Raw genomic sequence first — 12,366 nt, forward strand, 5'->3', positions numbered from 1 at the left:
AAAGCACTACTTCATCGGAACTCGCGGGGAACCGTGCCTTATAACGGACGGGCGCACCTGGGCGCAGTGTCGGCAGCGGCTCCGCGCAGAGCGGGTGCTGCGGGAAACCTTCAGCCGGCGTTGCGCGGGGCCGGGAGCGCTGCTGGATGCGGCGCTGTGCGGAGGAGATGAGAGGAGGGCGCGGAGCGCTGTTGCAGCGTGAGCGCTGCCAGGTGCGGCGTGGGCGCCCGTGTGTGTGCGTGCCCGTGTGTGTGTATACACTGGTGCGGGGCTGCATGCGGGGAAGGGTCTCGTGCACCCTCAGCACTTTGCTCTCCCAAGGACAGGAATAGCTGAACGCCAGGCCTTGTGTTTGAAGGCTCACACTTGCTTCACGTTTTTGGGACGGAAAAAAATCCCGCTAGCTTGTGACTGAAACGAGTTTCCAAAGTGAGACAGCAATCAGAGCTTTAATCTCCAAGGTGGGCAATTGCACACCTCAGTAATCTCAATGCAGAGCCCTCTCAGTGTTGGTGCAAGGCTTGCTGTCAGCTGTCGTCCGGGTGCGAACGCGGCAAGGACGCTCGCTGCTATCGCAGCTCTGTCAGGCGGCAGCCGGGGAAGAAGGTTGGCTCGGAGCTTCGGGGCCGCCAGATGTGAGAGCACGCGAGAGGCCCTATGGTGATTAAAGTGAAAAAGCGCAGGATGAGTGGGCTGCCGCCGCCTGATTACCTGTCACACATCATGTTAACTAATGACTCCACTTCATACACATGTTTAACAAAAAGAAAAAAGAACTGAAAGTATTTATTGCCCGTCTAGGGCCACTGGGTTAACAGAAACACTCCGTGACCCCTGACCAGAGTGGCTATTTGGGGTTTTTTTTGTGTTGTTTTTTTGTTTGTTTGTTTTGTTTTTTTAATGTCAGCTGTTGTGCTTTAATTACTCATTTGTTCGTGTATTTTTCAAATAAGGGTTGAAAATAGAAGATTATCTTGTCAGGACTAGACGATCCTGGATTTTCCAACCCTAATGATTCTATGATGCTATTACTTTTCTGGCACTTGAGAAGGCTTTCAAGGACATGGGAGAAACTAGACAATAAAATGAAAGAAATTGGGCCTTGGGCCTGCACGATTCGGAGGGCAAGAGTATTTCAGTGCTGAGGAGGGATGGTTTCAGAAGTACATACCAGTGCAATATGGGAAACACCTTCTGGGGGTACTTGGGAGGGAAACAATGGTAACACTTGAGTGGGGAAATTCACAACGGCATCAAACCAGGGGCAGGTTCTTCCACAGAAATGCGGTTGTCTGTGAATGCCTAAGGTTGTCATACAAAGCACTTCCAACTGACCCGTGGCTGCTTGGAAGCCTTCCAGTCTGGCATCTTGTTAGCCTTCTGTTGTTGTTTTTCTCCCTGCAAATTGTAGACATATATTTAAATAGAGGTGCAGACCTCAACTTTGCATTGTACTAAAATAAGTGTAAGTGAAAACATGGTCTTCAAAGAACTGTTATGTGTCCACAGATCCTAGGAAGTGAGACCACAGGCTGAAAGAAGTTCCTTTGTGCCTTGTGGTCAACATATTGCAGTCAAACCCTTTGAAAATTTTATTCATGATCGCAGGAAATTAATTTAAAACTAAAAGCAACAGGGAATGCAAAGCACAGCATTGCTCGAGGAGTGTTATGTCTTCATCGTTGTTGTTCTTGGCCCAGGGACAGTGAAGTATGTGATCACGGCTCTATAAGCTTTCAGATTGAGAAACTCATTAACAATGTAAACATGGTTTTGCCTTGCAGTGTGTCTTGAGCCAAGTTTCAAGTAGGGTTGTAGCCCTGGGCTTTTGTGTGGTGATTGTTGAATTCATAAAAAGTTTAGTCTTTGCAACATAAAATGCAGAAATTTTATCAGCTGGAGCTGGCTCAAAGCTTCCAGGCAGCAGATACAAGATCAGTAAGAGTCAGTCCAGGCTTCTCCTATGAAGGGAAGTTGAGAAACTGAAGCACAGAGGCTTCCTGAGGAGTCAGACACAGAAATTTCCTGAGGAGTTGAGTGCTACCAGCAGGAGCAGACAGAATGAAGCCTTCAAATGCTTAAGGAACTATTTGTGGATGTCGCTCCAGCATCCCAGTCTCTTCCTCAGCAGCTAGCCTATCCAGATGTTTGCATTAGGCAGCAAGGCCACAAGCTTTCTGCAGCCCCAGCAACCACGGGTTATTTTGCCCTAGGAAATAGCTCTTTATCGTGGTCAGGGGCTCTTCTGATAGGTGCAGGATACATTGGTTATCTGTAGTAAAGACTGGGAAAAGAAATGGATGTGATGCCAATAATGATCCCAGAGGTGCTAAGCTAGTCTCTTGGCCAAACTCTATCATGGTGACCCCCAGGTGAAAGAAGAGATGCAAATAAATTCAGACAGTACAAAGAAAGAAGTCTGTGACACTTTCATTAAGTAGGTAGATACCTGAGGCAGCAGCATACAGTATTTCTCACACTTTCCTGGATAATACAGTTATGGATCTTGTTGATTTAATTGAAATCCAATGATTTTGTTTTGCAAGTCTGTGATGTTAGGAAAATGTAAAAAATGGACAGCAATTACATGAAAAGAAAATAAAACACTTCGTACCTTGTATTTTGCACAATTTTTTCTCCTTTGAATAGTTCTCAATAGGAGAAAACATCTTGTACATCCTAGATATGTATATTTTGAATATTAAAGTTTTGGTCAGCTGAGAAAAATAGGTGCTTCCAGAAGGGATTCATCTCGCACTAGAATAAGGGTCTGAGACAGGTGAGGAACTGTCTGCTTTGCAATATCAGTCAGAAAAGACCCAAGAGTGAATAGATTTTTAGTACAGGCCGAGGTAAGATTAATGCTATATTTTTTTTCATTCTAAAATGCAGTTGGATTAATAAAATCAGTACATGCTTATCTACAACCACAGCAATATATATCAAACCCTACTGCTGAACTGAGCTGATGAATAGAAGAGCAGAATAGTCAAACCCGACCAGTGCTTTTTGGTGCCTTGATTCTGGGTGCCAATTCCTTCAACTCAAAGGAACCTGCTTTGCAAAGAGTGTTCATCCTTTTAAATAATGGATAGTATGATGATATCCCAGGTTTGGCTCCACAGAACTGTAGTCCATCAATAGTACAAGTTGATTTGAAAAGCTTAGTGTTGCATTGTACAGTGTGCAGAAGTAGTCTTCACATCTGTGTTGCCCAAAGCAAACAGATGGTTTCACCTTCTAGGTTTTGTCTCACATAAAATTCATATTGTGAATTAGGAAAGTGTGTTTAGGGTTTATTGTTCTGTGTGCTGCTTAGTGTAGTTATCAGAACAATAACAACCTCAAACAACACACTGGAAAAGTTGTCCTTATCCAACCAGTGTGAGAAGTGCTTCTTGTCTTGGAGTGCAGAACGAGTTAACTGAAAGATCAAAGCTATGAAGTCTGCCAGAAACATGAAAACCCACTGGTGTGAGACACCATAAAAGGGTTAAAGATGATGATGTAAATCATGTGTGTTGGTTAAAATGCTGTGAAAGCGCAGACAGAACCTGGAGGTATAATAAATAATCTTTGAATACCTGAGAGCCTTGTGGCCTCTCCGTCATTAATCAGAAACCACAGACTGAGGGATTGGCTGGCAAAACATTAATCATTAAGCAATTAATTCCAGCCGTGATTTCCTGAGTAGGTGGGATTGAAGGAGGCATGGCATGTTTTTGCTTTTTCCACCATAAAGGAAATGAAGAAGGATTGAGGAGGTCATACATTCGTCATGTAGATGGGATAGAAAATCTTTATTATCCCAGTCTTCCTTCTGTTTATGTGAAACAGGAAGCGTGAAAATCACCACCTGTTTTCCTACAAAGCAATAACGAACTTGCTGAGCTTAGACATTTCTAGATGTGCAACACTAACAGAAAGGAGCTTTATTTCTTGTGTCTTATATGTTTTCCAGTTCTCTATAACAGCGTGCAAAAATACTTCCTTAGTTTTTTCATCAGTATCAACAACCTTGTGAAACTCAGGACATCTGCCTTTTGCCTTTTGTTTGAGTCTCAGTTTCTAATCATTTACTGATTACTGCAGGATCTTTGCTTTCCTTGTGTTTTCTATTTATAGCTGGGGAGAAACCTAAAAATGCAAATCTTAAAAGCTGAATAATCATAACATAAGGAAGGTGGAGGTGAAAATACGTACATACTGATTTTCATTTTCTGCACGTTCTTTAATTTTGTAGATACTGTCAGGGGCCTACATATTTGTTTATTTATAAGGGGTTGGAAATGCTGCTAGAACTGCCATTTACACTTTTAAATGTGAAATGTACTCATAAAGAAGGATCTTTTTCAAGCGTGTTTCAAGAAGAATGTTTTTCTTGCCATTACTGAATGGAAACCTGGCCTTACAAAGGTTATGAGCACCATTTTACGACCAACTTCAAGAGACTACCTTCCTTTAGAGTGCTGTAGGATGCATGGCTAGGCATGATATAATTATAAGCTGCCTAAATAGCGTCTGGGCCTAGATAATTTGCCAGGTGCCATGTGAGAAGTTTGACAGAAACTAACTGTGGTTCTTTGACTGCTACCCTAATGATTGGCCATCTGCCCCGCTAGGCTGGCTGCATAAGTACTGGGGAAGCAACTGCAGGAGCTGTTACTCCAGATCAGCCTGGTCAGGGACTGCAGTGGGCAATGGGCCATGCTGTTAACTTATGAAGAATTATTTTCAAGGTTGAGACATCACTTATTTTAAATACAGTCACTTTCACAGCAGAATTCAAATGCCAACTTCTCCTTGCATAAAATGTATGGAAGTAGCTAGCTAGACATGAGATGTGCAAGGGAATTTTTCAGCAACATAGATGGCACAATTTGTGTAACGTGCTCATTCTACTATAAGGAGATGTCATCAGAATAAGTGTTTTGCAGAATTCAGTATGCTGACTATACTTCGTGTGCTAGTAGAATATGTACCCATGCACAGTAATTTCCATTCGTCAGAAAGTATCTTAGAGTTCTTTCAGACAATTCATAATGTTGATCTCATCCACTGCCCAGAGGCAGTGTACAGAAAATGCAGTACGTACATCACATGTTAATTAGTGAAAAGACTGCCATACTGCTTAATGATACAGTCCCTGCCATAAGTATAACAAAAACAAACAAACAAGCAAAGGTTAAAAGAGTATGTTCAGAATGATACATTTTGAGAAAACGTTCAGCTGGGCAGAAGGCAATAAATGCTGAGATACAACACATATTGTACTTGCCCATTATGTCACTCTCATTACAGAGAGCCAATTGCAACAGTTCCTAGCTAAGCAAAATACTTTGAGTGCAGAATCTGTCCAGCACAGATGGCCTGAATTAATGTTTTTCTGCCGAGATTCTAACTGTGATTATTCTTCATTTCCCCCTTCTTTTCTTGATTTATGAACAGTCTCGCTTGAGGAGACAGGATGTCGGCTTGAAAAGCCACCTGGATCAGCTTGACCAGCGAATAAGTGAGCTGAAACTGGACGTCAGTAAGACTTCCAGTGAATACTTGGACAGCGACAGCCGCCCCAGCTCAGGTAATGTGCACTTGGTCATTTATTCCTAGGGATGTGTTTTGGGTAGAACTGAAGATGTCAACTGCTGAGCAGAACTCTTTTTTGTTCTGTTCAGAAACAGTGCCCCAGGACTGAGGTGGAGAGTAGTGATCTCGCATAAAGATTCCTGGAAAGTGAATTTACTTGGGAAATGCTGTTTGACTCAACAGTATTTTTTAATGGAAATTTTTTATTAAAAAAAATTATATTTTAGCCACGAACAGAAGGAGAAAGAGGATACAGATTTATTTATTCATTACTTTGTTCAGCAGAGAATGGCAAAGTGGCTGGAGTACTTGGTAGAAACAGCCAAGTCAGTACTTTGCTTGAATCCGCAGCATCTTGAACATAACTGAAGCCTTGAAGATCATTTCCACTAATTAATGTTTCATCATTTATAGAAAAATGAAACAGCTTTATTGAAAGACGCTGAGAAAAATACAGCCCAGCAGTTTGATGACTGAAGTTTTCAGAGACAGAGAAACAGGTTTCTGGTCTGATTGACATGAAAAGCTGATCCTCAGTCTTTTATAACTGGGGAATGTCTATTAAAACCAGATTCTGTTATCTATTATCTGGTCTGTGACAATGGAAACACCTCTTAAAGAGAATTTTGAAAAGCCCTAAGTCTTCATTGAGACAAGGAAAGATATATTTTTTTTTTTTACTCTTGAAAACTTTCATTATGGGAAAATCTTCTAATACCTGATCTATATATAAACATTAAATATTAATACCTTCCTGAAGTGTTATAAACAGCTGAGCAGAAATGAAGACTCTTACCTGAGCACAGGCTAGTTTTTGTCTATTTTCTAAGCAAACTCTGCTTGTATGCACAAGTTACAACAGTATATGATGGTCCTGTTTTACACCAGTTGCATAGCAATCAAAGAAGACATTCTCTGATGAAGAACAGAGTATGATGGTGCTACACTTAACCCCATCTCACCCTCGGAACTAAATGTGCATATCCATGCTGAGCTGGCTCAAGGCAAAAGTACATATGCAGAAGTCCAATAAAAGGTAGCTGATCTGGAGCATACCTTTGCAAAATTTACGCAAATCAATTATCACAAATTTAGATCTATGGCAAATAGCAAATGGAGATTTATCTTCTCTGTTTCTTCCACTTAGTTACTGTAATTCAAAAATATTTACTTATTTATCTAAACTCTGCAGGCTTCTACGACCTGAGTGATGGTGGTTCTTGCTCACTCTCCAATTCTTGTACCTCTGTGTACAGTGAGTCCATCTCCTCCTCCCACACCAGTCTTTTGCCCAGCTCTCAACACCCTAAAGCAAGGCTCAGCGTGTTTGATTACCGACCCAAGTCTGCAGATGAAACTACTGTGCACAACATCAGCTTCCAACAGCAGGGAACCTATGTCAGCGATGGATGTCGAATTACAGCTAGTACAGACGTTTCTGGGACTCCTGCCAGGTCCAGACCGAGGCCAGTTTCCACAGGTAATCAATTGCAGAACTGGTGCTCATTCAAGAGAAGGTCAGAGTCCTTGTTATTACTCTTAGAGCAATATACAACCACTGTGTATCAATATAAAGCACTCTTTTTAAATACACAAAGTAAGAATTAATTGAAACCACAGAGGCCAGCCTTTACTGTACCACTTGCCTCATACTTGGATACTTTTAAACAGTAACAAATACGCAGTCATATGCAATTAGAGATAGAAAGGTATCTAAGTGCATGAGGTAAAATTGTAATGAAATTCTAGATAACTTTTTAATTTACCTGCTTCTGAAATTAAAAAAAATTGCATATTTGAAATGCCTTGTGTGAAAGTACAGGATGTGTGAAAAATATGAAGTGAATTCAGTATTAGAGTTGTCAAGTTTTACTGAGAAAGATTTTACAACAAATTTTAAGAGAAATAGCCATTTCTAAGACTTAATGTCTGTGTTCTCAATCTGTTGTAAAACGAGTATGATAAGACTTTTTTTTCAAGCCATATTTATTGAAATTAACGTGGTTTTGCAATATTCTTTTTCATAATTTACTATGTACAGTTAGGGATAACAAATACCAAATATTAATCAACCATCTAGAAACCAGACTTGACCCTAGTTCTGGATCAATTGTGAATTTATGTCACACCTTTACATGTAATGGATGAATCTGGTAATGTTCTGAGTCTTCTGTTTACTGAGTTGTTAAGTGGCATCATATTACTTTTCACTCTGAATCCTTCCATGGCCTCAGAACAGCTTTGTGTTAGAGTAGTTCTTAGGGTGACCCAAACAGATGTGAGGCAGTTCCATTATAGAAGTAGTAAAGCCACAGACAATGTCTTTTTAGGTACAATGTCCCTGTGATTTTTGGAACTTCTTACCCTAGCCTAGCTTACCTCTGGCTTGCTTAGAGCAGAAGCAAAGACCAGGTATGATGTACCTGTCTGTGCAGACACATCTGAACTGATTATGGTAAATTGCAACATAAAAGCACAATCTTCTCAAGTCTTCTCAGATGCTAATGAGTGGAGCTGGTCTTAATGGTCTATGCCTTCCAAGTTCAGATTGCAGACTTGCAACATTTTATTCTAAGCAAATGGGGCTTTTAATGAGTTTTGGATATGGAAATTGGCCAGTAGAAAAAGGGATAGTTGATATTAATCGGGGCAGAGTGAGGATACAGACCTCCTGTAGTTCTCCTTCTTTCCTGCCTTCTACTCCCTTCTTCCTGGCTACAATCTCTTCCTTTTTTCAACATGAGAACCATATGTAGTGAGATTGTTGCTTCCATGTAGTCTTGAAAAAACAATTCCTGCAAAGTGTTTCAGAGAAGTGAGTCAAGATGTTACTTCAGAAAAGCATCATTTGGAAATTGGAAGAAATTCTCTTTTCCTCTCCTTAGCTTGCTCCCACTGGTAACTACAGGTACAGACGGGTTGCCCATTCTTTCTGTGGCAGTAGGAAAGCTTGCTAAAACACCACAAGCACAGCCTCACAGCCTTCTTTTAACCCTTTCCTGGTTTGTTTGCAGTGCTGAGTCACTTCTTTGAATTTTAACATAACTGTTCACTTTGTAGTGGAATAAGTTATTCTTGTGAAAAGCTTGTGATTCTGATGCTTTCTCATCTCACTGTAATGAGTCTGGATTTCTGTTACACAAAGGCATGCTTTGTTTGAGCTATAACGTGTTTGAGTTTTGCCTTCCCCTTTAGTGTAGTGCTGAGGAAAAATCAGTTTGTGGTAGAACAAACCATCTTTTTGTGGAACTACTATGCTGCACAGAATGTAAAAAGCATTCCTAAAGAATGTCCACTATGTAATTATATTGTGTGAGATGTCGTCATCCTGATCTTTGCTGTAGCAGAGTTGAGAGCAGCTTAGGTAGGACACTGCAGAAAACTCCAAATTTTAATTCTTCCAGAAGCTTCCTCTAACAGGACAGAAGTAGTCATTGTAACTGAAATATCTGTTTGGATGTAACGCTCTGCTTTCATGGCAGCACAAATCAGCAGCCAGGAAATTAGCTAGCTGAGAATTTGTAGTGCAGTCTGTACTGCCATACCAGGAAATCCAAGCTAACTCCAGATAGTTCCAGCATTCTTAGCACCATAGCATTCTACTGGCAGACTCATCCAGATGGAGCAGTCCTGCTTCTGAAATACAACCTGGTTCTCACAGAATAGGAGATGCTCTTGAGAGGGAGGTGCAGCAGTCAAATGTAGCTTGCCCTTAGATATCTTTTTTCTTATGCCAAAATAAGGTTTCTTAGTCCATTTTTCAGTGTACTTAAGGTAGCCTTACTAAAAATCCACACGCAATTACAGCAGTCCCAATTTTCTGCCTTGTAGTAAGACCTCTGAATATTTATTTCTGGAATTAAATGTTCCAAGAAGTTTGAGTATAAAACAAGTTACTTGAGAAAGGCATGAGACTGACAGTGATAGCAAATTAAATTAAAGATCTGATTAGGAAGTTTCATTGGATTTTGGGCTAAAGAAAAGTAGAATCATATTACTCTAGTCTGTAGGTGTCATGGGCGTAAATTGATCTAGTTAACTTCTAGCCACAAAGAGGTTAAGAAGCACTATAACCTGGTGTCTGTTAAAGTCCTCCTAAAAAAAGCAGCTGGTTCAGTACTTTAGATTTTTTTCCAAAACGCATAATAAAAGGGTTGGAGGAGAAGCTAGAATTACAATATAACTGCTTTTTAATTTATATACACATACACACACATAACTCTTTGTATGTTGGAAATATCAGGAATTTCTTTCTTAGTTATAGTTTTAAAAAAAAGTCATTTAGACATGGGAAGTCTTTATCCTGTTCTGGAGAAAGAGTATGAAAAATCCGTATTTGTTGCATTGAATAATTTTACCTGACATTTAGCTTCAGGCTGTATGGTTGCTGAATTCATTTTTCCCCTCTACTAAGAAATAATTTTTTTGTTGTTGTTGTTGTGTTCCTGTTGATCTGAAATTCTGAATCATTTTTATATATAAACAGATCTACTTTCATCTAAGCAGGACAGTTAAAATTCCCTGGAAAGTAATTAGTTTTATCAACAGCAATAGAATGCATTCAAGTCTTTGTTTTGCTAAAGAGTTGAGATAATTTGATATTCTTGGAGGACTGAAACTATTTTCTGCATTGATGCTACTGATTTTAGTAAAAGTTAGCACATCCCTCTGAAACAGTGTTTTTAACATAAGCCAGTTTGAGTGTAATTGTCTGTGATTTAATTAGGTTATTTATTTTCATCCACTGTGTAGGTGACTTGGAAAGACTCATTCCAGCAGATGCTAGATTTCAGAAAGAGACAGATCCCAAATCCTCATCGCCTCTGTGCCATGCAGACTTGCACTTGCTCAGTGTGGACCCCAAGTTCCAGAATGACTTGGTCTCCAAGAATGGCATTGATGTGTACCCTTACCCAAGCCCCCTCCATGCAGTGGCTTTACAGAGTCCCCTTTTCTCCCTAATGGGGACATCCACAGAAGCAGACCTCCAGGCTTCCCCCAGCAAACCCATGCCTAGTGTGACAGGTCCCACCTTGATTAGGACTAGGCCAACCACTGAAGCCAAGCCAGGGGGTTACATCAATAAATTACTGCAGCTGACAAGATGCAAAGGGAACAATCGAGCTGATGCCAGTGAGCGGGTTTCAACAAAAAGCCAGCCAGCCACAATGCACCAGAGACTCATTATAACCCCCAGTGCTGGTGGAGTGAAAATTAACAGCAGCAGTAGCCAGCTGGAAAAACAAGCAAGTTCTCTGGAAAGTAACAAAGCTGAAGGAAAGCTGCAGAGAGAACTGCCGGAGGGGGAATGTGCCAAGCTGCAGGAGGCCATGCACTGTGTGAATGAAGAGCAGCCGTCCGGTTCCCCTGACGCAGAACCGTCAGCTGTGAATAGTTGTTATCCTGCCAAGTCTACTGCAAGGGGCTCTCCCCTGGCAGAAGCAAGGGAGAGCAGTTTGGAGCACAGTTCATCTTGTTCACAGCTGTGCCAGGAGGACTCCAGCCTTTGTACCTGGAGTGCTAAAGACATCCCACCTAAAAAGTTGTCCCTCAAGAAGTGTGGCAGTGCCAAATTGGCTAATGCTGGAGGTCAGGAGCGAGCAGCACGGGGTGAGTTTGTCCACGCTCAGTTTGTCCCTGCAGAATCCCATCAAGTCCGAGTCAAGTTTGCCAGCTCCAAAACAAAGGCAGTGAAGATAAAGAGGAGAAACAGTGAAAAGGTACTACGTCCTGGGAAGCAGGCCTTTTATTTGGAAAAGGTGAGAGGGACTCATGGCGCTACCAAGCTGCCTGCTGAATGGAATCAGTCCCACAGACCACACGGAGCGAAGAGCCTTGCCCGGAGACCTTCATACTCTGGTGATGTGACTGGCAGGTCGTGCTCAGAGTCTAGCCTGTTCCCTGTGCAGGTCAGGCTTCCCACTGTGCCATCCAGGCCAGAGCTCTACAGAGCTTCTGCCAATGCACTCTATTCCCTTGAAGCAACTTGTGAAGACACAGCCAACAAGAAGAAGCAGCGCAAGTGGCAGTCCACAGTGGAGATATCTGCCAAGACCCATGGGGCCAGCCTCTCTGGTAGCTTTGGTGTAGGGGCACCAAGGCAGCCGGCAAGGAGAGCCGGTGTCTTGCGCACTGTCAGTATGAGGGCTCGCCCCAAGAGTCATCACCATGGAGCTTATGCCAAAAGTGAATCAGACCATTCTGAGTACTCAGCAGAGTGTGCTTCCCTCTTCCACTCCACCATCGCAGAGACAAGTGAAGGAGAGGTCAGTGATTTCACAGCTAATCGTTTTGGGGACAGTGAGTCCAGTGAAAGTGATTCAGATGACAGCAGTAACAGTAGCAGCCTTGCGCTTGACTATGATGAGGGGGATGAAAGTGAGCTGATTTGGCCTGAAGGATCGGTCAGACAATTGGTCCAGGCCTCTTCCAAGCCTCTTCCCCCAGTGCCCAAAATCTGCCGCATCAAAGCTTCAAAGGCACTGAAGAAGAAGATTAGGAGATTCCAACCTGCCTCTCTGAAGGTTATGACCATGGTTTAAAGGAGAGCAAGCATCTGTTTCTTGCTTTGAGACATCCTGCTGGCTCTCATTTGCAAAACAAGAGAACTGATGTGCAAAGAAAAGGACTTGCTTAACGAACTTTGAACAACCTCTGAGTCGGCACAAGGGACCTTTTTGTTTGTTAATGCCTGGACATAAATGTCACTGTATCTAATTGTTTCCTCTTTTGCCATTTATTCTGTAAATACGTATCCGTATATATTGTGATGCCTTTTTT

General features: G+C 41.8%; 1 protein-coding gene across 1 annotated transcript in view; it reads left to right on the forward strand.

The window, feature by feature from the left end:
* DACT2 (dishevelled binding antagonist of beta catenin 2) overlaps positions 1 to 12,360 on the forward strand; it is a 15,371-nt gene extending 3,011 nt beyond the window's left edge. The window contains exons 3-5 of the mRNA XM_019613519.2: positions 5,449 to 5,581; positions 6,779 to 7,066; positions 10,339 to 12,360. Coding sequence (XP_019469064.2) covers positions 5,449 to 5,581; positions 6,779 to 7,066; positions 10,339 to 12,128 — 2,211 coding nt within the window. The 3' untranslated portion in view covers positions 12,129 to 12,360. The remainder of the gene's footprint in view (positions 1 to 5,448; positions 5,582 to 6,778; positions 7,067 to 10,338) is intronic.
* The last annotated feature ends 6 nt before the right edge of the window (positions 12,361 to 12,366 follow it).

Source organism: Meleagris gallopavo, chromosome 2, assembly GCF_000146605.3.
Source record: "Meleagris gallopavo isolate NT-WF06-2002-E0010 breed Aviagen turkey brand Nicholas breeding stock chromosome 2, Turkey_5.1, whole genome shotgun sequence".
Taxonomy (NCBI): domain Eukaryota; kingdom Metazoa; phylum Chordata; class Aves; order Galliformes; family Phasianidae; genus Meleagris; species Meleagris gallopavo.